We start from the raw sequence: 27,872 nt of genomic DNA on the forward strand, positions 1-27,872 counted from the left end.
TATTGTTTAAGAGTTTTATTAATACTGTACAAAAATCATTATTTTTTTCACACTGAAATGACAAGAAAGGAAACGAGTCTAACCAGAATCGGCATATTTACACTTCTTGGCCCGCGCTAGAAAGTACACATCGGGTTGCCATGGAAACCTACTGCGGGTCAATTGAAAAGTCTTTTCTCAAACAACGTCCTCCTCTGGCTGAGGCGTCCTCTGTTAAAATCTCCGCATCATTTCGTACGGGAGGTTTCTTCGCAGTAGGAGTGAACACTCCGAACTCTCTGCTCTCCTTCCTCCGGCGACACGCCTCTCTTCGCCGCTTCGCCGCTCGGCGTCTCCTCGTTGTCCGACCCGACCAGAGGAGTGTCTCCTCCGTTGACGTTGGCGGCCTGGCTGTCCGAGGAGCAGTCCGAAGACGTGGAGGACATGCGGGACTTGCCGTCCAGACTCTCCAGGACGTGGCGGAACAGCCCGTTCCTGATGGCCGCCTCGTCACTGCTGTGGCCTGCTAATGTTTGGAGGTAGAAAGGACAATGTTACTCGTCGTTCAAAGTCGCTTTTATTTTTGTTTTGTAAGAGCCACACTCTTTTAAAAAAAATAATACGGCTATATGGACATATTTATAAAACATTTGAGCAGCATTTAGTTGTCTACTGACTTAGACTTTTTGAGTCAAAGAACTAGATTTTGAGTCATGTCAACGTTTTTTATTAATTTTGTCCCATCTGTTGGGTAAAGTAGGGATTTTAGGTTTGCGCTTAAAAACTGAAACATGAAAAAGGCGGGAGTGGAAACAATTTCCCAGGGTGCTTAGCGGTACGTTGTAACGTCTTGCATCGCACCATTAGTGAGGTGGAAATGTGTTACATGCCTCTTATATGGAAGAGGGATAAATTTATTAAATAATTTAAGAATTCTGATTTCAATCTCAGAATTTTGACAATTTCACGAAATTCTAACTTCTGAGAAAAAAAAAGTGAATTCTGAGATTAAAATCTTTTATTTTTAGTCCTCATTGTGGCAAATGTTAATTTAAATACAACTAACAGATGTCAATGATCGAGAAGGAGAATGTCTTCTAATGTTGCTCCAAGTCCAGCTCAAAATAATACACTGACCCAACAAATCTTTCGCTTGCGTACTTTAATAGGGATGCTAGGAATACAGGTAATTTTCTATAGGGACAATGTAAATTTTTGTTATATTCAGTGACATATTGGGCACTAAATACTGCCAAATCTAGTAAACTAAGTAATAAAAATCAGTTGCTAAAACACATTTTTCAGTAGGTCATTGGTAAATTTGAAGTCAAAGCCTATAAATGTTTTGAATTTTAATTAAGCCCTTTGATACTTTCAACTCAGCTTCTCAGTCTGGTTCACATAATACCTGTAGTTAAATCTACTCAATTGATGAGTAGATTTAACCATTTAAGCTAACTTAAATGGTCAAGATGTAATTAAAAACATTACTTACATTTACTTACTACAAATGTTTTCTTCCAACCAATTTGAGGGCATTCAAATAAACTCAATATCTTGTAAGAATGTTACTGCATATTACTACATTTAATTAGGGTATAATTTTTTAGAGTGCATCACGATCCAGTTTCAATAGTTTTAATACCCGGCAGCGGCGAGGACAGCACCCCATCCTCTCCCACGGAGCTGAAGAACACATCCACCGGGTCTGGGTCAGAGAGGTCGATGAGCTCCATCTGGTCCAGGAGATCCACGTTCACCTCCATGGAGGAGATGCTGCCGATGGGCGCTGTAAAATCCGAAGAAAAATAACAAAACACAATTGGAACGTTTTTATTTGTGGACGCAGAAGGCCCTCTAACGAACGTCCAGCTTACGTCTCCTGTAGTCTCTGATGCACAGGTGTGCCGAGGACAGGTAGACGTCCACTTCGTGCTGGAAGACCTCCTCGAAGAAGCGCTGTCGCTCCCTAAGCTTGAGCTGCTGCGCCGACTCCATGTCTGGAAGCCTCTGGGCATGCTCCGACTCTGCTGGGAATCGCAGGATGCAGCAGGACAGGAAGTCAGATGTTGCTGCAGCACGTTTCCTATTTACAGGTTTAATGTCAACTGGAGTGATGTGACTCACTGCCCAGGGCAGCAATCCATTAGGGAGCGGCACGGAAACAAAACAAAAAAAAAAACATGTTTCTGCAAATTACACTGTACCAATCTGTTATCTGGTACTGTATTGTCATCTCTTGGTGATTGACATGTGTGAGTCAGAAAATTACTGTTCACCGCAGCCGGCTAACGACGCTCAAGTTGGCACACAGCTCAAGGACAAAGTCTGGAGTTACTTCTGTCAAATACGAACTGGATTATTCTTCATTAGCAAAGACTCTTATAAACACTTTGAGATTATTGAGACTTTTGTTCTATTGTTGGAAACACAAAACATTAGCATTTTTCAGAGTTGTTTTGGCATCGGGACAGTGTTTGTCTCTTGTCTAAATACTTCATTATATGAACAGATTGCATGGGCATCAGAAAATTGTCACTTTCCTAAAATAAGTGATTTTTTTGCTAAGGGTTTTTTTTTGTTTTGTTTTGTTTTTGCCTAAGTTATCTTAGGACAATAAAGAGGTTGTGATTTTTTTCCTTTTCCAAAATCATTTTAGGCCATTATTTTAAGAAGATGACAAAATGTAGTCTGCTACTAGTGTGTGTAAAGTTCATGAGAGGTTCCTGAATATCTTCTAATGACTCACTGTCAACAAACCTCTCTGCTTGTTCAGTACATCCTTGTGTCTTGACTCCCAACCAGTGCATTGCTGAAAACTTATTTCAAAACCCGCAGCAGCCCAGCAAGCCAGAAGAGGGCGACATTGAGCTGTAGACTAGAACGACATTTATATCCCTTCTTCTGTTTCTGTAGAAAGTAAGCAGTAAATATGACAATGCCAGGCATAAAGTGATGCGCCTGTTAGCAGTTTTATTTTTCTGCTACTCTGTAAGCATACATCTATGAAGATACGGAGTTTTTAAGTCCCCTGTATTCATCATTTGTATGAAAATGCAAGCTTTACTCGACGGAAATTAAAGACAGCCGCACTTTGCTCGCCCACACATTTTCAGTCTTGCTCTTAAGATTCACGGGGCGAACTGTGAGTCCACTCTCTAAGTTAATCCTGTTTGAGGAACCATGTGATCCCATTTTCCTCCTCATCAGCACCGCTTCAAAACGAACCGGAGTTTAAGTGGAGACCAGGCTGAAGAGAACCGAGGTTCTCTCTTTTTAGATTACTAATCTTAAATTCAAATGAAGACAGGTAGATAGTCGAACTGAAATGTAGGAATCAGTGGATTTACTGGCAGCTGCTATCATCAGATGAGTGTCTGAGATCCGAGCAGAGATTCCAGCCCGCACACAGGGATTGAAGTAATTGGATCAGCCGTCTGATTCATGTCTAAACAGGGAGGAAAGTCAAGCTTATCTAGTCAGCGTAGGGCTTAGCGACCTAAAAATGCACCGGCGAGTGCAATTTAGACCGGATGAGTCATCGCTTGTGTCAATACCAGGACGCTTGTGATCGCAGGTTTTCTGTGCTACTTTATTAAGTCATAGTTGCACAAAAAGTGCTGCAAAAATATATTCTCTGGAAGTGCTAAGGCAGCAAAGCTGCTCTAAAAGAGCAACAGGTTGGCCTGTCTGGTGTGCTGCATCAGCACAGTGCTCCCCATGAGTCACGGCCAGGCGCACATCTGCGTCGGCGACATGACAGGAGCCTGTCACCGCAGCTCCAGTCTGAGCTGGCAGCTTTTTGACGGAGAGAAACAGAGAGCTTCACAAGGAAGACTCAGGACATTTTAAAAACCCCACGGTCATTGGAAACAACAATCAGCTGAACCTGCTTTCTGCTTATTTACATCCACAATAAGGACATTTTCATCTATGCGTCGTAGGGGTGTGAGACACTGGGAACTTTTGCATCGATATGATAGGAAGTAAATACATGGCTAGTATCTCTGATACTGATACCAATACTTAAAAGCAATAATTATTGAATAATTTGGTGATTTGACTTCGGTTAGTTGATTATAAGTGTTATGAAAAGTGTTTACTAACTACAATAGAAAATAATTTTGCAGTATAGAAATATAACTGAATTTCCTTGTTATCTTCTACTATGCACTTGCTATAACTGAGTGCGTAGCTAATCTGCCAAAATAGGAATACTTTTTCCCCCCTCAATAGTCAATATTCAGCCATATTCATAGTTCAGACATATATCTTTACATAAATGTATATTTCGAAGTTCCACTTATATATTTTTTCAGCTGCCTGTACAGATAATGATAAAACTGTGCTTATGGTTTGTACCAGAACTTAACGAACCCAAATAGCCACCCCACCAGTGAGTTGAAGTTCTTGTCCCAGTTACTAGCGGACAGAGCAGTGGGGTGCTACATGGGGAATTAAACCAACTGTATTTGAAAGAAAGCAGACATTTTGAGTGTAAACATTATGTAGGTATTTAATCCTTCTCTCCAAATGTAAACGTTCGCTCTTGGTAGGAACTCTATGAGGACGTCTGAGGGATTTACTGGACATTTGTAAGAGAAAACAAAAGTATCAATCTTATCACGCTAGTATCAACCCGATACCAATACTCATCTTGGTATCGATATTTAGATTGATACCCCCAGCCCTACTCGGTGGTGTCAGATTTTCTGCACATTAATACATGTTGAAAGAAGTAGGTTATAATTGTCTGCATGAAGACAGAGGTGGAATTGGACCAGCTTCTTTTAGTTCAAATGGAACCCTGTGTTTTGATGGGTGGACTATCAAAATTAGGATTGACCTAATTTTGAGTTAAGACAACCCAAAAATGGATACTAAGGAAATACCAAATGGATACCAAGCAGAACACTGTGAATCACACACCCTCGATCCCAAAAAACATGCACCATTCAGAACAGGAGTGTGAGAGTACAGCATACGTCAAAGATGTTCCTCAAAACGCCCTTAATTTGTCCACATTTAGACCCATGCAACAGGCTTTTCAGTACACCAGCATACATGGTAAAGTAGGAACTCAAACTACTACAGCTAGAGCGCTCATTTGACTACAATATGTATAAATTTACTCTTATTATTCTGACATTAACAGGTGTGGGCTAAGTTTGTCATGTTTTATTTTGTTTTTAATTAATCAGTAGTGTGTAGACTTAGCTGGACATAGTCTTTTTTATTTTGGTTAGTGGTTGGTGTTAGACTTAAGTACTGTCCTCTAAAAGTTAAAGTTAAGATGTTCATTTTACATGGTGAATCTTTTTAAATTATTTTAATAAATATTTATCCTGATATTTATGCTGAAAAAATATAACTCTCCTTTATTTTAGGAAGCTCAACTCTGGACAGATTAAAAATATCTTTTGGGAAGGTTTATGCGAGAATCTTGAGATTGATTTTATTTTTTTAAATAAAACTTAAAATAGCTCATCAATGATACATATTTTAACCTGTATAGTCAAATTTATAATCTGTGATGATTTGCCAGTGTCAGAAAGAGCAGGGGTTTCATAAAGAAACATTTTCCAAATTTTTTTATGCCTGATATATACAAAACAAGTGAAGTTAACATACCTACTTTGTTGTGCTGTAAAATGCATCACACCGCCCCTTTAAGTATTCTAGAGGGACATTTATAATTGCTACACAATCACAAACACAGTTTTCCTCAGAGCTGTAGCGGGAGGTGAGGGGTGCAGCGTTGACAAAGCGATATGTCTGACACAATAAGAAGCGGCCTGCTTGACGTGTGACTCTAAATGTTTGCTGCGTCCAGCTGAGAGCAGCGTGCCGCAGAGAAAACACAGGGTTTTGTTTTGGAAAGCAGCTAACCTGAGCTGGATTAAATTGATTCTCTTTAAGGCTGCAGGTTTAAATATAGCTGCTGCTTATCCTGGAGTGTTTTCCCACCCAGTTAAACACTGATTGATCACGCCATTGATTGTTTCCACTGAAAGCCTAATGCCCCCGGGCAGCTAAAGGTTAGTTACAGATGTATATCCTCACATTGAGTTAGTTTTTTGGCCACCGGCGACCCTGGTGACCTCTGAGTAGCCCAGAAACTCACGTGGGCAAATCTTCAGTAAAAAAAAAAAAAGGCAATGAGAATACATGTCTATTGTACATCAGCTCCACACAACAACAAAGTCATTAGTTTCATGGTGGAAGGAAGGAAGAATGTGAAAGATTTCATTCACTCAGTCTTTTCTGGCTCTTTTTTTTCTCCCCCTCGTCTTTTCCTTCCTCTCTCTCACCGTGGGACTTGAGAAGCAGAGGTCCATAAGACCAGCTGGATTCGCAGAATGACTGGAACAGACAGAAAAGTGTTTGCTACAGACGGAGGAGGCCGGATGTGTTTGCCTGCCACCCCGTCTCCCCACATAAAGACAAACCCAGATCTTCAGCTCAGGCAGCAGGCAAATAAAGGGCCCTTTCAAGGCAAACACAAAGGCAGAGATGGAGCTGAATGGGACTGACTGCTCTCCTTAAAGATAATGCAAGTTCCTAGATTAGCTAATTTGGACAGATTTGAAAAAATCACTAAAATTCCAGACAGAGTGACCGGATAAAAGTAGAGAACCTAGCAAAAGTATTCATGTCCCTTGAACTTTTGTAATTATGTCACATTAAAACAACAAAGAGACATAATGTGTATGTGTTTTCTTTTGTTAGTTTTATGTAATTGATTTTATTTTATTCTTTTTGCCAAAAGTATCTGAAAAGTGTGGAGCGCTTTTGAAGTCGATCCCCGATTCGCTGTAGTTCCATCTGTATGTTTTTGGTGACGTCTGTAGATTGAGATTTTTCTCCTTTGCAGATTAGCTCAAGAACAGTCCATGCTGCAGTTTTCAAACAGATTCTCGGTTGGATTCAGGTGTGAACTTTAACTGGACCAACACATGAATAATGCTTTGATCTGGTTTATTAAACCTCCATCTCACTTTCTAGTCTCGTGCAGCTTCTAACAGGTTTTCTTCAAAGATTACCCTGTACTTAATTCGCTCCATCATGACATCATCTCTTCCTTGTCTTTGCTGAAGAAAAGCATCATGATGCTGCCACCACTGTGTTTCACTGTGGAGATAATAGGCCATTCGTAATGTTTTGAATGTAGGCTAAAAAGTAAAACTTATGTCTCACTTGACCAAGGCTCCTCCTTTCCGGTGTTTACTGCCCACTTTGCTTGTAGCAAAAGTTAAAAGTTTCTTTGCACTTTATGATTTTTTTTTTACATCATTAAGTAAAAAACCAACAAACCTGATGCAACAAACAGCATATTTTGATGCTGCGCTTCCAATGCGCAAATTGGACTCACAAAAATAAATTTTCTTAATGGAAACACAAGTTATTTAGAAAAAAAACAATAAAACGCTTTGGCGTTTGGACTAGGTGGTTCTTTGGCTGTATCGAAATTACTGGAATGCAATTGAAATAATTTTTTCGCATCACACGAGTCATGTGATCAACAACTGGATGTTACTACTGGCGGAAAAATGAAGACAGGAAGTGGTATGAAAATGACGGAGCGGTGTGTTTTTTTAATGACTTACCCTCTGAACAAATTTATTCACGTGTGATTTTAATTGCATTTTTTATTAAATGGAAAAACCGTAATTACGAAATTTTGTTTGTTCATCATCATCAGTGGAATATTGAGAAAGTTTTGGCGTAGGTTTTTAATGGAAATGCAGCAACGATTTTATTAACCCTGGGATTAAAGTACACACAGATTGACACTTTACTTGTTTTCTGACCTCTGGATGAATTGGTTGTGTTGAATTTTAATTGCTATCAATCAGAAATAGAGTCCACACTTTTCAGTACTTAACTACACGTACTACTATTTATTAAGTCTATGGTTAAAAAAAAAAAATCTAAGTAAAAATAACGTTCTAATGAGACGTTTGAAGTCAGTGGGTGTGAATACTTTTGAGAGGCAGCGTGAATGCGCCGTTGTTGGGATTAGCATGAAGAGCCTGAATTATACTATTGTCACATTTTCACAAAAACTGTGTCATGATGATGCTGACCACATGAAAGGGCTCAGCGCAGCATCTAAGAAGTAAAACCCATCATCCCTTTTTGATCATTTAGAGCTCAACTAAATCTCCTCACAGCACAGCTTCAAGTACACGTACATAAATGAAAAAGAAAAATCAGGTCACTCTTTGTGTCTGTTTAAAGTGTGGATGCCGCATGTTTCTCTTCCCCCTTGTTTTCTCTTTCTTTTTCTTTTTTGTGAGGAGCCGCCCGCTGAGATACCAGGTTAGAAGCGTCAGCTGCAGCAGCAGAGCATTGATCCCTGAGCTAAATGAAGGGATAGGAGGGCTCGGTGTCGCCCACAGGCTCCCGTTAGGCCCATCAGTGAGCTGGAGGAAAATGTGAGCTCACTTGAAGCTCCCTTGTGACAAAGAGAGGGAAGGTCAAGGCCAGAAGCAAACGCTTCTGTGGAAACATTTTGCCATCGTTTTGGAACAACAGAAAAATGTCGGTGGAGAATTAAAACTTCTGGGAATGACTGCTTTCTTCTCCACTTTCATTACAGAGTAGCTTGCCACACTCCAACTTTGGTTCTGTCTGAGCTGGGAACAGGTTTTCCTACCCAAGGGGATGAAGTCATCCCTGTTTAAATGGCTCTTCTGTCAGCATACATCGGGGAGTCTTGAATGATGCCTATATAAAGGGCCAATTCAAAACAAAATATTTGGACTTCTGTTATTGTTCTTGGTACACCCAGTTCCAGTCTTAAAATTTGGATTGTTACACATAAAGTTAATGTGAGCGCTTGTGATGGTACCGGTACTGGTACATGTGTTGTCAGTATGGGTGTTTTCACCTGTTAGTCCAGTAAATTTGGTTAGCTTGGGGACAAAAATTGTAACACTTGCAACATTTTCAGCTAGTCTGGTTCGCTTTCACACTGCACTGTGCCAAACAATCCAAACCCTTTGAAAAATGTGTTCTACTCCTCACCCGTGGTGGCGCTGCACCTAGAACCACTGAAGGATGCGACACTAAGACATCTGAAGAAGACCGGTGCAACTTTCTACTTTGTAAAATGTGAACAAAAATGGAGCAGCATCAGATTTCACCAGTTGTACGATTTCTCTTTTGTCTTTGGTTAAAGACCACAAACCATTTCTCTGACCAGCGCTAGACTCTCGCATTTGTTTAGGTTGTATTTACCCAGAATACCCTGCACCATAGTTTGATTACACATTCACATCATCCCAGTTTAACCGGACTTTGTACGTAGATGGACTAGAGTGTGATTAAAGTGGACTAAACAGGGCTGGTGTGAATGCGCCTTATAAAGAAACCATTCTGACAAGGGGACAGCACTTAGTTTTCGCCTATAGCATTTAACAAGGTTGTAGCACCCAGAGAGAGAGGGACCATCAACAATTTCTCTTTAACAATCTCTGCAGACTGTCCAGATTCCTAATTCTCCTCTTCAGCTGGTCTTCTGTAAGATTTCGGTTTGGGGACTCAGATGGCCAAGGAAGACTGGATTTTACGTCTGGTGAACTGTTTTGTGTTGACTTGGCCGTATGTTTCGGGTCATTATCTTGTTGAAAGACACAACGATGACCCAGTTTTAGGTACCACCAGCATTTGTGTTTTTGTATTTCAAGCAGTCCTTGATGTCATGCACATCATAGGGTTGTCAGGACCTTCTAAAAGCAAAACAAAACAGGACCCCTCATTCTCCACCATATTTAACTTTGGGTCTGAGGTGATCGCTCTGAGTCTCCTGTGACCAAAAGCACATGGGTCCAGTTACAGTCCCACAGTGTTTAGGAAACTCTGGATGTTTACATTTCTGGTGGTAAGGTAGGACAGAAAAGGGTTTTTAGAACTTGATGATCCAAAGATGCTACTTTTTGCTCCAGTGTTCTCAGAAGTTTGTTGGGGTTTTTTCTCCACATTTACCAAAATCAAAGGCTTGACTCTCATTGATTTTATTGTAACATGGTGTTTGTAGCAAATTACTGACACAGTCCAGGGCTTTTCAAAGTGTGGGGCGTGCAGAAAAAGTAACTGCAAACATTTAGCCAACGTCACCCAGCCTATGTCAGAGATGAAATGGTCTGATTTTTAGTTATAGTCAGTAAGGAGGCCTGGTTTTATTCCAAACCAGAAAAAAAGAATAAACACTATTGTGAAAGACTAGTTGCTATTTCACGAGCTGCAACCCAGACCTGATTACTGCATGTACTGTAGAACTAAGAAATATTTGATATAAACGGAATAATTAAGACAGCTAAGGGATCTCATAAAGCAGACTTCCAGTGAGGTTTCATTAAAACCAGTTTACAAAAACCAGTGGTGTAAAAGTTATCACAAACTTTTAATGGTAGCAAAAATAGCGCAAAAATTTGAACCTGGTTGATGTAAGTACCTTTATCCATTCATGAAAATAATTATTTCAAAACTTATTCAGGTTCTAGTCTTATCATTTTTATCTGACATCAAAATATGCCTTATGATCAGAAACATTTAAGTTTGATTTTGTTTTTAAAGCAGGAGCAGAAGATATCTGTAAGGGAGCAAGAATGTTTTCATACCAATGTGCGCATAAAAGACTTTAACTTTTTTTGAAATTCCCACACCATCATGTTTTCCTGGGTTGCATATTCTGGTGTCTGCTGTTTCTTTTTCTTGTACTTTTGAAGCAGCTCAAAGTTATTTTAACACACCCCAGGAGAACGAGAGGAATGTTTTTGTTTAACCAATCACAATGACTTAGACATTTTTTCATTTTCACTTAGATTGGAGTTGGAAGGTTTCACATTGTTATTGAAAAACACCACTTACTGGAATTTACTAAGACAACAGCCACAAAAAAAAACAACTAACACTTGTGTAACAGTGATTGATAAACAAATAAGCAAGCTGTGTCTTTGTCTCAGAAAGATTGAGCTGACATATCTGTTTATAGTTGAAATTTCAAATATTACAGCAAGAACTGTCAAGAAACTAATTAAGATGAAAGGATTGCGGTAAAAATGTTTGAGGAAGAGATACAAATCGTTCCTAAAAATCTCTGAGTCTGTAGAGAGGTTGTAATAACTCCAGCTTTTTATTTATTTATTTTTTTCACAAAATGGCTGTGGCTTTTGTAGGGAAGAGCTGGTCGTTTGAAAAGTGTCAAATTTTGATGAAAAACTTTGATGTTGCAGCTGCAGTGAGGTACCGCAGTGAGGGCGCTGAAAACACGGCCGTGGCTCTTGACCTTAAGCGTCGCTGAATCAGGAACAAGGTTTGGTGATGGAAGCGATGAGTTGAGAGGATGGTTCAGTCTTTCACACAGTGCTCTCTGGCCAGGTCGCTTCATACTTAACAAGAACTCAAGTGCAGAACTCATGGGAGATCGTCGTCTTTCCTCCCACTGCAGCTTTTGTTAGTTTTGTGACTCGCGTTTTTTTTCCTGACACTTAGTAATTTCAGCAGCAAGTGTTTGGTCATATAAGTGCTGAATCAGCAGTCAGCATGTCTGATCACTCTGGACAACCACAGAGACTGTGATAATCCCACACTGTTAGCCTGGCTTCAGGTCTCTCTCTTTTTTTTTTTTTTTAAAGAATTATAGTCAAGTTTCTTCAGTTTCAGTTTATTTTGGTACTATCTGATTTAAAAGAATATTTCTAAATTTTTTAAGAAATAAAACACAATTTTTTTTTGCCTCAATTTACAAATTAAATTACATTTAAATGAATTCACAATTTAAAAGTATGAAAGTTTTCTATGATGGTTTTATTTTTAAAGTTAGGAGGAGGTCATCTCTGAGGTGGGGTCACATTTTCAGCTTCCTCTTAACCAACAAATATAGATTTTACGGTAGTCTGAATTGAAACTTTGTGAAGCGGAGAAGCAAACCCATCTCAAAGTTATTCACAGAATCTACTTCTCACATAATAATAATAAAAAATCCCAAGTACCAAGAAATAAATAAATGTGTCCAACTAACTCACGTCCCTGTCATATAGTCAATATATGGTGTTCATTGTTGCCTTAGAAACAATGAATGCTAAGACTGATGTTTTGTCAAGTCAGATCCTGCCCAGGGCCCTGCTTACCCTCTGGCCGGCCCTGTTTGGCCCTGTAGTGGTGTCTGAGTTCACCTGCATTAAAGTATTTAGTTAGGGTTTAGATAAGTTGTTGACATGAAAATATTTAATCACACAATTTACCATTCAAGAAAAACACATAAATTAAAAAAGGCCTTATTTACCATCAGTGTCCAAATATTAAACCATGTCATAATTTAGGGTATGTCCTCATAGTGCCTTGGGCAACACTTTTCACAACCCCGAATGGAAAATAATGTTGAGATCAAGTTTAAACTTTATGGTCAAACATCGTGGATGGACCTAGATTAATCCATCAAATCTTTACCTTACCAGATATATATATCTGGTAAGGTATATGCTTGTCTTTCTTTTTACTGTGGACACCCAGAGGAGAACAATGGGAGCAACTGATCTGTATCCACCGGGCAGCAAGGTTTAAACTTCTCTGTTAAACTTATTAAATCGTTCATTTGTGCCTGTTAAGCAGAAATACACGCAGTGACTAAATAATCACTCAATTATCACAAGGCATTGCTTGAGGCAGAGCAATTAGGGTATAATGTAAGCATTGGGCCACATTATCTTTACTGTAACAATCATTAATGCAAATATATCCCTAGGCTTTGCTGGGAAGAAGAAGCCAACTATTATTTATTTTCTTAAAAGTAAAATATTTTCCCATTGTGCTCAGAATGATCTGGAAAGCAAAACTCCAGGAGTGGTTTAAGTGGTTTAACTCAGCGTTTTGTCAGATAGATTTAAAGAAGCAAAAACACTTATCATCTTCAGAGAAATATCTCAGTGGATCCAGTTTAGATTAGAAATAGTAAAGCAGCTTCATTTCAAAGCTTGCATTCAATCTCTCGAAAATATATCATAATTTTCCAGAAGAATCAAACAAAACAGTTCTTGTGTTCTTGGTCACATTCTGAACAAGAGGCCCACTTTTAGCATACACAATTTTTTGAGCATCATGGAAAAAATGTGTTATTTTTAATGCGTAAGTTTTCAACATACGTGACTAATTGGAACTGCAATTAATAGATTATGAATGACAGCAGGCCTAATGTCATATCTCCTTCAGCGGCTGCTATATTTTCATAAAATGATTTATATGCCCCAGTGGCTTCCTACGTTTTGATAGCTTTGTCTATAGTAAGTTCAGCAGTACTGTGTAAACCTCATAGCATAAGACCTTCACTTAAACACTGAGCAGTGCAAATATGTTTCACATTTTTCTTCACAGTGCGTCATGTTATTGTTCATATCCTTTGAAATTTTTTTGCTGTGTTTCACGTCACAACCTTTAATGTATTTTATGGTAGTCTCATGTGATAATTGAGCATTAAAAAAATCTAAAAAGTGTGGCATGCATTGTTTCAAGCCCCATCTAGTCTGATGCCCCAAAATTAAATCAATTAATTGTTTTTAAAAAATATATATTATTATTATTATTATTATTATTAATAATAATAATAATAATAATAATAATAATAATAATAATAATAATAATGCAGATGTTTTATGAAGAAGTAGGAGAAAATGTTAATTTTTTGGAAAGCCATTAACATTCCTTCTACTTTACAATTATCACCCAGCATTTCAATAAAATCCATCAAAGTTAGTGGCTGTAACATGACTTTTGCCAGGCTCTGTAGCTTGTCCAATACTTTTTTTTTACTTCTACTGCGCACGTCTTAATCTCCTAAACAGAAAAAGCATAAAACATGGCAACAAATACTGCAATGTGATCTGGGAGAGTTACGCTAAGCATTGACAAAGGTTTTCATCCTCTATTTTATCCTCATTAGGCAGCATCTCGCATCTCGGCGCAGTATCAAGCTCCTTCCCTTTACAAACACGGCACAGTGCATCCCTCCGGCTCATTCACACAGAAAACAAAACATCATACAGCCAAATACACGGGGAAAAGCAGGCACAACAACAGATGGGCGATGCCTTCTCCAGAGCCGGAACCCTGATCCATTTCAGTCTCGTGAAATCTCTGGACTCGTTGGGGCTAATGCAGTTTCAGACCCTATCTGGGTCGCTTCGTCTCTGTAAACAGACTGCGACGAGTCGATTCTGACGAGATCTGCAACCGCAATCCCATTAGGAAGAAGAGATCTTTGTCTGTAGTTGTGTTTTGATCCCAATCCAACTTTACCTCTCAATGTGCGTGTGTGTGTGGGGGTGCGTCTGCGTGTGTGTATGCAAATTCCTGATAGAGTATGACCTGTTCATCTGGTGGTACTGAATATGACTTAGAATGATGAGTCAACATTCCTCTCGGGATTTTTTTGGCACTTGAAGTTCTTTGTTCCGTCTCAGCAGAGAACGTCAACGCAAAGGCAGCTATTAAAACACCTGCTGAGCCGTCACACCGGCTCCCATGAAAACATGATGCACAAAGGGAGCTTAGTCTTGACAACAATACTATTGTAAATGACTTTAAGATCTATTTACAAAGTAAATATATGAGAGAAGCACCATCACTCCCTTTTTGACAGAAACTGTTATTGGTCTAACCCCAATGCTGGCTTTACTCTGTTAGGATACATCTAACCAAAAATTAGGGTCAAGAAGTGTGACCTACATTATTGGGATGGACACAAACAAGCAGCTCATCATTCTTACTAGGCGGCCATTTTGCACTATACAACAATTTGCTAAGACAGAAAAAATGCTAACACGGTAAAATAACGCCATTGAATAATATAAATCTCGTGGATTATGTTAATTACTTTACACAAGAGGACCAGTTTGTTCACTGAACATGACATTAGGCTTTTAGCGCTTAGTGCTAGTCATGTTCAGTAATCCTAATTAAACAAAACAATTCTCAAACAATAACAAAGTCAATATAGGTATGCAAAGTAGTATTCCTACTTGATGTTTCTCATAAACGTGTTTCAACAAATTGACGTTTTTAGTTGCATTATTTAAAAATTGACATAAAATTACTCTCTTTTACTTATTGTCCCACGCTTAATGTCAAAAATGTGTTGAAGTAATAAAGAAAGCAGAGTGAACTTTGTCCTTCACTGTTGATACGTTGCTGTTTTGTGACGTTTGTGACAAACGTCACAAAATCACAGTGTTGTACTAAATCAGAAGGGTGTGGAATATATTTGCCATAACATGAACTTCTTGTTTTATTTATTTCCAATAATTAAAAAAAATAAATACATTTTTGTGGCAAAATGTTTTAATCCCCTGTTACCCTGTTATGATAAATCCAGTGCTGCCCATATTTTGGTCATTTGCTAGGGTAATAAATTAATCAATCAGGTTGTAGTAAACCAGCAGCCTCTTTTTGTGATCCATTTCAATTGGCAAAGGTGAAAAAAAAAACACACACAAAAAAAAACCAACACAAAAACATGCAGACATGCAGACAATTTTCTTATAATCAGGGGTGGAAATTAACACCCGCCACCGGCCAAATGCGGGTAAAAGTATGAAGTGGCGGAGCAACGCACCCGCCACTGTTGACAATTTGAACAGAAAAAAAAGAAGTTGCATTCAGTTTGAACTTCTGTCCAGGGGAGGACTGACCGTCTGGATTCCAGACTGATGCGTTTACCGTCCATATCTGGCGGCCCTACGCTGTCATAATTTAACAAAAAAATTATATTAAATCAAATTTTTTATCGACCGCGACAGCCCATTGGTTGACGGACATTGGGCTTATCCAATGAAATCCCTCAGACCTCGTTGGCCCTCTAAGGTTATAAATAGCACCATTTCAGCTAACGGTTGCTGCTAACCGAGAAAATGAGCAGATTCGAGACGGGGCCAGTCAGAAAAATTACGACAAAAGCTAAAAAGCGCATAAGCCCATTCAGAAAAATGTGTCAAACTAACCGATATGTTAATTACCACACTAAATTTGACCGTTGGAGGAGATTCAGTAGCGGACAAGAAGAGGGAATTAGCGATTCAGGGGCCTTGTTATCGTCGGAGGACGATGCTGAGAGAGACGTGACCAGGGACAGACTGAGGAAGAGTTCGGATTAGTTGCTGCTGCCCGGTAAGAAGGAGTGAAAATGTTCATAAAGACAAAGTTTCATGCAGGCAGGAAGGCAGAGGTGTGTAGGGGGAAGCTAACACTAAGCTCCAGGTTGTCAGAAAAATTCTGGAGTAACACAAGAATGATGATGATGATGATGGCCCGAGGAATTAATAATGTACACGTTCTGAAATATTTTAGTAATAATTGTTCAGTTCAATAGAAAACATAATAAGTAAGGGAAAACAAATAAAACAGTTAGAAAACAGCTATTGATACTATTTAAAAATATTTTTAAAATGTCCAGACACATCTTTAATAAATTCTGTCAGGGAGAGTTTCCAAAATTTGGAAATGTTCAACATAAGAATGCTAGGGCTGTGTAGTTAAAAGTTTTCAAATTAACTTATTGCACTACAACCCTGTTAAGGTGTCCATGCTACATGTTAAATTATTCTGTATATGTACATCTGTATGGTGAACTTATTGTCAATAAATTGGTCTTCATAGAGTTAAGAAGAAATCATACGTTTTCTATAGTTTGCTTGTACTTGTGGGGTTTGTAATAGAAAGAAAGGAAAAAAAACAGTGGCTGGTGAAATGTCTGAGTGGCCCATTAAATATTTCCACCCCTGCTTACAATCGGAACATTTTGGCTAACACCTTGAATCTGATCAAACCAAAGTTTTAAAAAGAAACTTACAAGGTAGGCGGTTGCTTTGAAGGTTGGCCGAGGAGGAGCTCATGATGCTGGGAAAGTTGTTGGAACCAAAACCATCAGTCAGACGTGACGACAGAGTGAGGAGACGCTACCAGGCAGTCAGAGTTGAACCAAAATCCTGACGCGCATCCCCCCACCTCCTCCGCTCTCTGCAGCCTCTCCAAAGTATCCGGATATAGATCGCCTCCCCGCTGGTCCTTCTTCCCTGCTTCTCTTCTTCCTCCCCGAGGGCAGCGTGAGCCACTTGGATGAGAGCGAGGACAACTTTGTGGCTCTGTGGATTCGACCAGCTGACCAATGACGGGGAGGAAGGAGGAGCTGGAAGAGAGCAAGGAAAGCAGGGAGAGGAGGGAGGGAGGAAGGGATTTATTTAACAGAGTGGAAAATACCAAGGAGGAACAGACACATGCCTCTGTTATTTTTGTCTCTCTGCTCCCCTTTCCTTTCCTCTCCTTCACCTCCCTATTTGTGTCTCTTTGTCCTCTTCTTCTCCTTGTTTGCTTGTGTTTTGAAATTGAATCTGCTTGAGTGAATCATGTTTCACAATTTGATAAAATAAAAATAAAAAAGTGGGAAAGTTAAAAATGTTAGAAAATATTTTAACTATGAAGGAAACAGAGGAAAATGACTTGCAATTCTGTTATTGTTTCTGGGTAGACATTTGTCTAGATTCTTTTATCATACATTCAAATCTGCTGTTAAGTCATAAAATATCTATGCACTCTAGTTTATTTATAAAATCAATCAGTTCTGATACATATATTAATATTTGATCTCATCTAGTAAGTAGATAAAATACAAAGATGCTGGCAGGAGAGTCTTTTCATAATTTGCGCCATGAGGCCACTCTGTCAGGAAGAAGGTGTTTCCAAATGTGCAACAGTCCAAGCCCTAATCTCAATCCCACAGCACAACTGGAAAGATTTGTGTGTGCTAATAAACCTCAGTTAATTACACACGTTTTGTCAGGAGGAGAACTTCTCAATTTGAAGAAAATGTGAAGAAAATTAGCAGAAGTGTTTTTTAATCAGGCATATGCAAACCAGGGGTTTTAAACTGTATATGAATTTCTCAAAGTTAGGCTCCCGACATAAACTGAGTTAAGAGGCCTTGTCTAGCCGTACTAGAGGAAGGCCTGGTCACCCAATATGTTGATCGGGTTTTGCATGCGGCTGTTTTATTTATGTATCTTTCCCTGCTTAAGAGTAATTTTAAACATCGCAGCTCAGTTTTAGAGTTCAAAGCCCCGATATTCAGGCTCCTAAGAGGTTGAACTCTTTAGAAATGCAACACTTGAATTTCCCTTGTTGGGATCAATAAAGTATTCATCATCATCATCATCATCATCACCATCACCTTTAATAACTTTCAGAATATTTTGAATGTTTGCTTCTTCATAATAAAGCTTCCCTTTTTGTCTGAAGAAGTACAGTACGAGTGCAACAACCAGTTTTGTTTGTGGTATATGGTTTTGTTCACCTGTGGTTATATTATAAATAACTTTAGAACCAGGTGAAACCACATTATTATGTTGAAACTAGTAAGAGAGACTTGTTCCAGTATCAATGAATGGCAAAGTTTTAAAAAGTTACAGTTTCAAAACAGCTGAAATTTGTCATCCTGCTTCTTCTGTGATTTAAAGTTCTTTTAATGAAATGTCAAAGTGACCAAGGTTTTCTGTATCTTTCAGAAACAGGTTGAAAGATAGACATTAAAATAAGTAATTACTGAACTAACTAAACATTTGCTTAAATAATTCACAGTTGTATTATTTTTGGAATTATATTCTTTTTTTTATCATGTATCCAGTACAAATGTAAATAGTTGCATTAATGTTTCAGTTTACAATATTCAATAACCATGATAATTTTGTTTATTTATTCAGTCTATTAATTTCCAAGTTTAATAAAATTTTCACATATAAATTTACTTAAAGAACTTGGTGAAAAATTGTGCCACTTTTGGTCCCGGATAGAAACGTAAAAACAAAAAATCAAAACAAAAAAAAAAGAAAGAAAAAGAACATATTGCTCACTTGTCGCCACCTAGTGGACAAAATGTTATTTCCAGACTAATTTCCACTCACGGGTTTCCAAGCTTTGTATTTTAAAATACTTCTCTTTTTTTCTTCTTTCTTATTCCAAAACACTGCACTGAGATCAATAAAAAGCTGGCATGCTGTCTTGTTTCAGTTATGTGGAGGAAAAAATAGTGATTGTGAGTCAACGCAGGAGAGCACAGCGACACGAATCAGTACGAAGATACACGACATGATGGTTATGAATATATTCCTTCTGAGTCCCCAGAAGAATCCATGTATTTATTGATAAATAAAACAAACTCCCTTTGTCTGGTATGAGAACAACAAACCTGTCCCTACCACAGCATGGGGGAAATAAAGAATCAAGAGTGAAACTCTCACTTTGGTCTGTGTGCCAAGCTGCAAAGGGAAACTGCAAATACAAGCTGTTGTGCAGCAGTTGGGAAGTGGTGGGAGTGACTGGCGATTTCTATCAATAAAAACACATTGGTTGTAAATGTCACCGGTTGCTGTGGTTCAGCCTGAATATGCTAATCGTGGCAAAGGCATGCAATGCAAGCTCTCACCATTGCCATGAACCTCCATCTACCATGTGTGCGTGCGTGCGTGCATGTGTGTGTTCATCAGTAGACAAGAACCAGAGAATTGGAGAAAAGAGACAGAAAGAGAGAGTGGGCAGAGGAAGCACGGTGTGAGTCAAAGTGAGAAATCCTCTTCACCACATAATAAATCGTGCGTGGGCTTTCTCATGACTGGGGGTTCACCTGCTGAGGCCCTGCAAAATCAATAGCTGAGACAGAGGCTGGAGGAGCAAAAGACATGTCCTCTTTCTTCTACGAGATGAAACAAACAGCGAGTTTCCTGCACCACCATGAAAGGGCTTTCTTTCAGAGTTTTTCTTTTTTTTTTTTTACTGTAGCTTGTTGGAATCTTTGATGCCAACCTTTCAGTGATTTCAACAAAAGCAATGTGAAGGACTTTCTCATTAATTCACTCATGAAACAATATTAATTCACAGAAGTTACACCAATCAGAGAAAAACAGGAAGTGAGTTTACAGCAGGAGAAACGATTGGCAGGTCAACGTCATCACACACCAAAGTCATTGGGAAGAGATTTTCTGGTTATTCTTAACACGCAGTGCAATCGTGTTGCACCAACTCAATGCATTTAGGCATGAAGACGTCTCTGTGCCTTAACCTCTTACACCCTAAGCGAGCCGAGGTCACATGGCAGCTGGACCCACCGGTGGGTCCATCGGGTTCTAGAGGTTAAATCGTGCTTCAGAATGGAGATGGAAGGAGTTTGGCTTTTTCAGGTTCAATATTCAGATGGTTTGGTCAGAATTTGGTGTAGCAACATGAAAGTGTTGGTACCATCATGTCAGACAGGCAGAGGTGGTGTAGTCAAGTCAAGTTTATTTGCATAACACATTTCAGCAACAAGGTGCTTTACATCATAAACTTTTGTGACAGTATGCACTGTATCTTCTTGGCACGATTTGGTCTGTTGTACCCACTGAGCACCGCAGTCTAGTTGAGTGTTGTCACTGTCCGTTTCCATCACTTTCGGACCACAGTTTGCTCATTTTCTGACAAGATAATGAGTCATGTCACAAAGCTTACTCAGATCGTCTGGTTTCTTAAACGTGACAGTGAGTTCACGCTACTCCAAAAGCCTCACCAGACCTCTGTCCACTAGAGCACCTTTGTTATGTAGTGAAAGTGGAGATTTGAATCATGAATGTGAAGAGATGCTATCTTGTGACTATGAGTAAAACAAATCTCAAAGAAATTTTTCCAATGGCCTGTTGCGTCTATGCCACGAAGATTCTAGAGAGTTCAATCGAACAAAAACGCTGTTTCTTTTTTCTTCGTGGATGTTGGTGTCCACCCCGGTCTGAAGCAACTTACTGAACCGGGCGCATAGCCAATGCCATCAGGCAATCATACGCCTACCATCAGCCGAGGAGTTGCACAACACTCTCATCTCTAATTATACACCCGACAACAGCACGGCATGGAGCGTGCAGCAGCGGCGAAGAACAGAAGGGTTGATTGCGAATGGAGGAGAGGTACAAGAGCAACAGGGTGAGCAAGTTCAGACGGGAGAGACTGAGAGAGAAAGAGCACGAGATGGGGAATCTGTCTGAGAAAGGTTAACAGGACTGAGTGAGTGAGCAGAGTGGGAGTGCAAAAATGTAAAAGTGAGTAGGAGGGAAGAGAGAGAGAAAGAGAGAAGGAGTGTCTGGTGAGCTTGTCTGGATGCCTGTGCTCATTCTGCTTTCTCACCTGCAGTGTGTGAACATGACACAGGACACACAGGTGTGTGTGAAGGGATGACTGATGGACATGCAGCATGAAGACTAGAGGCACAGATGTGTGAAAGAGGCAACATGTAAGTAAAACCAGTTGACTTTTTTATATGCATGCATGTAATAATGTTTATATACGCATCATCTTCTTGACTAAGACAATTGTGATGTGTTTGAAAAGATGCCTGAGTCTGACAGTCACAACCAGAGACTGAACTCCATTATCTCCCTTCTTCATAGAAGGAACCATTAAACTGACCAAGAGCAATATTGCCACTACCGATATGCAAATAGTTTCATCCACAGTCCTGATTAGCTTCAGAACGATGGCAGCAAACACACAAAACACTGATGTGTTTACATCTCATTTCCCTTAGATAGGCAGGCTGTAGTGATCAGCATCTCCTCTTATGGATGCAGAAGGCTGCAGAAGCCTGACATCACTGACATGTTCAAGTCATGATGTGACCATACCTGTGCAGATCACACTGTGAGAGTGTGGAGCCCACACAGCAGTGCTATTTGAATGAATTTACATGCAAACTGCAGGCGTTCAGCTGACAAACACTTGTCACGATGAGAGTGTCTATGCGAGACGGATTGCTCACACAGGGACGTGTCTGTGTGAGGACGCAGTCTCATCACACACAAGTTTGTATTCCTACTCACATTAAAACTTTGTATTGACTTGCATTCATTTTAGTCACCGCACTTATGGCTAACGCTGACATTTTTTTCTATCCCTGACATTAACCAAACCTTCGTTCACACCTTAACTTCTCCCCTAACCCTGAAGAATTGGATTCACCATCTTAGGACCAAGCTTTGGCCCCATCGGTAGTGGTGGACATTTATCACGTCGTCTATCATTTATCGTGACAAATTTTGATTTATTGTCACAAAAAAAGTCCAATTAATGATGATTAAAAATGCCTAAAGCTGTTCACATTGATTATTTATCTATTGTTCTCCACTGTTTATCAATGTTAATATCAATAAATTTGGACATTTGTTTAAATATAGTTACTGTGAGCAGCTTAGCGATACAAATCACAGTTCTCTATGTGTCTGATGTTCTAATGAAGCGCATTAGAAACGTTTTTCAAGAGTTGTATACATGTTTATGGGGTTATGATTGATGGCCATGCAGTCAAAGCCAAAGTTACCTAGAAAAGGTGATACATATTTCTTACTGTCACGTTTATTGTTATCACAAGTATTAAAACGTGACAGTCCAGATCGCCCAAGCCTACCCATCAGTTTTCAAAGGGTTAGTACATGTCCCTGAAATGCTCCTGAATAGGATAGGTAGACAAGTACACACACAACACACACTCCATTCAGAACTCGTATCAGAAACTTACAGGGCTTTGATAAAAGTAGTCATACATCAAGAACTTTTTCTCATTTTGTGATGACTCAACTACAAACAAAAAAAGTGTTTTATTGGGATAGTGGATGGGAGGGAATAATTCATCCAATGCATTATCAAAACCTATTTGTCCTTGCAGTCGTCGAGAGGCAAGGTACATCCTGAACAGATCGTCAGTCCATTACAGGGCAACATAGTCACACAGTGGGCAACCATGGACGTACACTCACAGCTCAGGACAATTTAGAGAGACTAACTAACCTAACACTCCTGTTTTTGGTCTGTGGGATGAAGTTGGAGTACCCAGAGGGAACCCATCCATGCAGAGACAGAATATGCAAGTTCCATGCAGAAAGACTCCTCAATTTTTCAATTGAAATTAAGTTTTTCAGTATTTTGTAAAAACCGCCTTTCACTGAAATTACAGCATCATGTCTGTATGTGGTTTCTACACAAGCTTTGCACTTCTAGAGACAGATATTTTGCTACAAAAACAAAACTTTTGTAGTGAAATAATACATTTTTGGCCTAGTTTCTAGTGCAAATATATTATAACAATTGAACTGAGACAAAATTGACTCACTCCAGTACTAGTCCCAGTGGCAGATTACTTCATGTATAACGAGATGTAATAAGTAGAACCTATAACACAATTTTATAAGTTTGACTTATTGTGTTATAAGTAAAATAATCTATTAGTGGGACTGGTACTTTTTCATCAATATTAAGGAATCATTGACTTCTATTTCTTGCTGAAAGTTAGCTTTGCCTTATTTCAGTTGCACTAAGATATCGGCACTAAAGGCTAGATGAAAATGCTTGGTAAGATTTTGTGTTTTTGGCAGTGTTTGCCCACTTTTGTTTATCAAAATAGCTAAAGTTTAGCCAGATTGGATGGAGAACATCTGTTGATATTATTTTTCAAGTCCTGAGGCAAAATCTTAATTGTATTTAGGTCTGGACATTGACATTGTTCTGGCTTCATGTTAGTTTGTTGTCCAGGTAGAAGGTAAACTCCCACCTCAGTCTAATTGTTCAGCAGCCGCCTACAGGTTGTCTTCTGGGTTAACCAAATACGTAGCCCTATCCATCACTGGTCCCATCAACTCCAACCAGCTGAAAAAGAAAAGTATGAAACAACACAATGCATGTGATAGTCCACTGTTAAACTTTACATTAGGCCTAAAAACTTCTTGCTGAGCCCCTCTGTGGCTTGTATTGAGAATATATAATTATTTTTTCTAGCGATGGGTCAGGAAGACAAAGACAGGAAGTGATAAGAGGATGGTGGCGCAACATGATTTTTTAAAACTCATTGCGCAAACAAACTTATTCAGGACTGATTTTAATTGTGCATCTTATTTAGTGAAAACGCAGCAATTGTGAAATTGTGATTTTTTTTGGGGGGGGGGGAAATTATCGGAATATCAACAGAGTTTTGCACACATTTGTAACCAAACTGTAGAAATAAAGGTCAAATAAATTTATTTTAAAATACCTTAACATTTTAAAATGGTAGTGACACTCTTTCAATGAACAGAGCCTTGTGAGATATTCAAAGGTCAAGATAACATTTAATAACCTAACTCTGCTTTAAATTTCTTCCAGACCTGAATGGCTTATTCTTTGGTCCTCATGATGCTGTTTGTTCTCAGTCGAACCTCTGAAGTCTTCACAAGACAAATGCAAAAATTACAATTACACACCTTTCCGTGTTTTCTCTTCTTAAAAGCATACATCATTTTTCAGTCGCTTCATCGCTACGCGCAACTTTACGTTGAAATCTTAATGACATACTGCAGTTTTTGAAGTTTGACACCAGGTGTGTACAGGCTTGTGGAGCACTCTGCCAGAGTGGTGAACAAGGTCTTAATGAGACGAGGTTTGTGCATCGACAGGCTGTAAAAACAAAAAAACGGCCAGTGCTATTAGCCACGTTTATCTAAAAACACGACACACAGTCCTTGATTGCAGTACACTGTGGTGCTTCTGGCCACAAGGTTCTTATATTTATTCCACCGAAGTGAGCTGACTCATTGTGCGAGCGCTTACGGTAGATGAAGAGGGATCTACGGGTGTTTCAGATGCAACCTGGGTTTGTGTGTTTACCACCATACGTTTATGTCGTCTTTTTTTCTTTTTCTTTTTCTTTTCTATTGGAAAATGTTACTTTCGTAACCTCAAGGGGTGTGAAAAAGAAAATTCTAATCTGACCTCTAGCTTCACACCCACTACCCACATTTTTACTCTGCCTTGTTCTCTCCGCACTCTTTCCTTCATCAACCACACTGCGGAGCACTTTGTAACCATAGTAACTTCTCTTTTTTTTCTTCTTCTTTGCAAAGGAGTTGGTAGATGTCCATCAAAAAAAAAAAATCTTTCAGAACAGCATTTGTGGTTGGAAAGCTGTAATTTGGAGCTGATGGTGAAGTTATTGTTCGCACGTCAAGGGGATTTACAGGCAGTGATCTAACTGCATGTTACTTTTTGTTGGAGAAAAAAAATGTTCTCTCACTCCTAACAAGAGGGAGAAAGGAGAATCTCCTCTTTCATTTGCAAAGTTTGACAAATCCGGAAATTATATAAAACTTAATGACAACAGGATGTGAGGGAGTGCCAATTTTAAGCTGCCAATATTTACTGAAGTAAAGGGGGGATAGAAAACCAGCATGGAGGAAATAATTATTCCCACATTTAAAAGAATAATAAAGCAACTGGAACTTGTACAAACATGTTTCACCATTTGTTCCTTTTTCTGAGATTTGCTGTGTTCTTCTGGATGACTTTCTGACAAAGCATCCAGAATTATTTTATTTTATTCGCTCATAGTTCCAGATTGTTTTCTGTACAAAAGGAGATTATCACTAATTTAGTAAACCAGCTAACAAAACCCAGATCATCACCCTTTCAGTAGCATGCCTAACAGTTAGCATGAGCTATTTCTGGAGTTGTTGTATCTCAACACCAGCAAACCTTTTCGATTTGTAATGACATGAGTCCACAAGTCTTGCGGTTCTTTCAGATGCAACTTTACAATTTCAATCTGCGCTGCCGTGTTACCTTTTATTGAGATAAATTCTTTGCATAGAAAATGCTTCCAAGGAATCCATAATTCGTATGTCTGTTTTTCTCGCAAGAACCTGAACTTTAAGTTTACTCACCAAGGCCTGCAGAGCCTGTGACGTAGCTATATGGGGATTTTTGTAATTTTCCTGAGTTTCTGCGTGCTTTGTTGGGACGTCCCCAGCTGGCAAGATCGGCAGACACGTTCAAACTTTTGTCTTGTTTATGTTTTTTTTTCTTCTCACTGTTCAATCATACACTACAAATCTAAACTAGAACAATCACCGTCCCTAGATTGTGCAAAGCTGGCAGAGACAGACCTTTAAGGACTTGCAGCTGTGATTGACTAATTTTTACACTTTTCAGATTTTTCTATCTAAAGATTTTAAACCTCATGTAATCATTTCTTATCACATAAAACATTACAATACTTTGGATCATGGCTGCAACATAGAAAATGCATAAAGAATGAAGAAAACCGTTGCGGGTGATTTCTCAAAGTATTGTTGATGCCGTTTTTTTTCCCTACGGACTAATAATTCATTTTTAAAACCCTAAACGTGTTCTTGCACTTTCTTGTGCCTTCATGGGAGAGATTTAATTCAACTTGACTAAATGAAACTCATCAATATCTGTTTCCTTTGCGTAGATCAAGATGACCTCGAGTGTGTGACAGTTGCCAACAGACTAATGGCGGGTTTGACACACGATCTCCGGCAGAAGGCTATGTATTCTTGGAGTGAATGACAGGCAAGGTGAGGCAATGAGCTTCACAACAAGCCCGGCTCTGGTCCCACACAGGGACAGCCTCCCGTTTAAGAAGAGAGACCAAAGAGTGAGCTCCCCTCAGCAGCAGCAGCAGCTGCTGCAATGCGACGCCACAAACTTCAAGGCGCCCTATCCGTACAAGAGCCACACCGTCTTAAAGACGAACCACGTGGGTCTGTTTCGGCCTGTGCCGAGGCGGGTCACGGCCCTGTACCAACCCTGGATGCAGGTACAACCCCCTCCCAGGCCCAAACAGCACATCCCGTCCGCCTTCAGAGAGCACCACGGCTGGGCAGAGTGGAGAGACTTCAGTCCTCTGCCTCCTGGATGGGACTTTTCCCATCAGTACCAACTGCAGAACCATTTATCCGGAGCACGGGCTCTCCACTCTGGATATCCACAATATGTCTCTAGACTCAGCGCGGGGTCTCTCGTGTCCGAGGGCATCCAGAGGGGGAGCGGAGGCTGGGAGAGGCTCAAGGTGTTGAAAGACAAAACCTATGGCCCTCACAAAGGTCCATATGCCAGGAGAGGAGAAAGAAGAACTGATGAGTTGCACAGAGCTGAAAGAGGAGGCGCTTACCTACCTCACTCCACACATGAAGACACTTTGAAGAACAGTTCATTGTTCAACTCAACAAAAATTACATCTGGACAATCCCTCATGAGAGTTTCCCCCGACAGCCTAAACGGCGCAAGCACTCCCATGAAAGAAAACAAGCAGAGGTCTCCTGTGGTGCCCCTGTCCACTGCCACCGGCCCTAACCGCTTCCCCTGGCTGCTTCCCCACTTCGTCGCCGGGTCTCTGATTGAGCTCAGAGACGGCCGGCTGAGGAGGGTGGAGAACCTGCAAACCGAGGACTTCCTGCTGGGCTCTCTGGCCTGTCCGGACCTGCGCCTGAGCTGCTGCACGGTGCAAAGCATCTCCCCTTCAGCCGCCTCCTCCGTCTCCCGCCTCCTCATCCTGCTTCACGAGCAGCAGTCCCAGGTGAGGGAAAATCACTCTGTGGTTATTATTATTATGCACTGCGGCCAGCGGCCCCCGCACACGTAGCTGTTAATAGACCTTTTATGCGGCGCGTCAAGCCTCTTTCGCTTCATCGCAGTTCCAAGATAAATCATTTGAAATATCGCAAGTTCTTTTACGCTTTTGAAAATGAGCCAACAAAAGAAGCAGATGGACACTTTAACAATAAGTGTCGATTTTAGTAACCAAACCCCGCTAGCATCTCCTATAATATCCACCTACATTCAACACCGACTGCAAATTGAAACTACAGCTGCTGTTTGGAAAAAATAAGTCAAACAAGAACAAATGTCATTGTTAAATACAACCAAAATTACAAGCGGTTTCTCCAAATTGAACACAAAAATTACTCTTTTAATTACGAGCTGTCGCCGTTTGTGAAGTTAGACGGGAAATAATTAACAGCAATAGTTTGGTCCTACGTTTTCAGCTAACACGTTGGACG

General features: G+C 39.8%; 2 protein-coding genes and 1 long non-coding RNA gene across 6 annotated transcripts in view; 2 read left to right on the forward strand and 1 right to left on the reverse strand.

Moving 5' to 3' along the window:
- On the reverse strand, window positions 1–17,317 carry LOC122834330 (dysbindin-like). Of its 3 annotated transcripts, none has more exons than XM_044122680.1 (4): window positions 16,826–17,317; window positions 1,857–2,009; window positions 1,625–1,768; window positions 1–502 (listed from the first exon to the last, which is right to left on the reverse strand). In XM_044122680.1, the coding sequence occupies exons 1-4, from the start codon at window positions 16,866–16,868 to the stop codon at window positions 228–230; spliced, it is 615 nt and encodes a 204-aa protein (XP_043978615.1). In that variant the 5' UTR covers window positions 16,869–17,317; the 3' UTR covers window positions 1–227. The 3 variants fall into 3 exon arrangements, with proteins under 3 accessions (XP_043978615.1, XP_043978614.1, XP_043978616.1); XM_044122679.1 differs by having other exon boundaries at window positions 1–505; window positions 16,826–17,175; XM_044122681.1 differs by having other exon boundaries at window positions 1–505; window positions 1,857–2,006; window positions 16,826–17,174.
- LOC122834331 lies at window positions 431–6,566 on the forward strand. Its single transcript, XR_006371176.1, has 2 exons — window positions 431–518; window positions 6,307–6,566. It is a non-coding gene; the product is annotated as an uncharacterized LOC122834331 (long non-coding RNA).
- LOC122834329 overlaps window positions 15,678–27,872 on the forward strand; it is a 15,257-nt gene continuing 3,062 nt past the window's right edge. Inside the window, exons 1-3 of one of the 2 annotated variants that reach the window (XM_044122677.1) lie at window positions 15,678–16,143; window positions 21,181–21,280; window positions 26,282–27,388. In XM_044122677.1, the coding sequence (XP_043978612.1) occupies window positions 26,396–27,388 (993 nt within the window). In that variant the 5' untranslated portion in view covers window positions 15,678–16,143; window positions 21,181–21,280; window positions 26,282–26,395. Of the gene's footprint in view, window positions 16,144–20,897; window positions 20,974–21,180; window positions 21,281–26,281; window positions 27,389–27,872 lie in introns of those variants that run through there. The other variant, XM_044122678.1, reaches the window with a different exon arrangement.

This window comes from Gambusia affinis, linkage group LG07 (genome assembly GCF_019740435.1).
Source record: "Gambusia affinis linkage group LG07, SWU_Gaff_1.0, whole genome shotgun sequence".
In the NCBI taxonomy this organism is placed as follows: Eukaryota; Metazoa; Chordata; class Actinopteri; order Cyprinodontiformes; family Poeciliidae; genus Gambusia; species Gambusia affinis.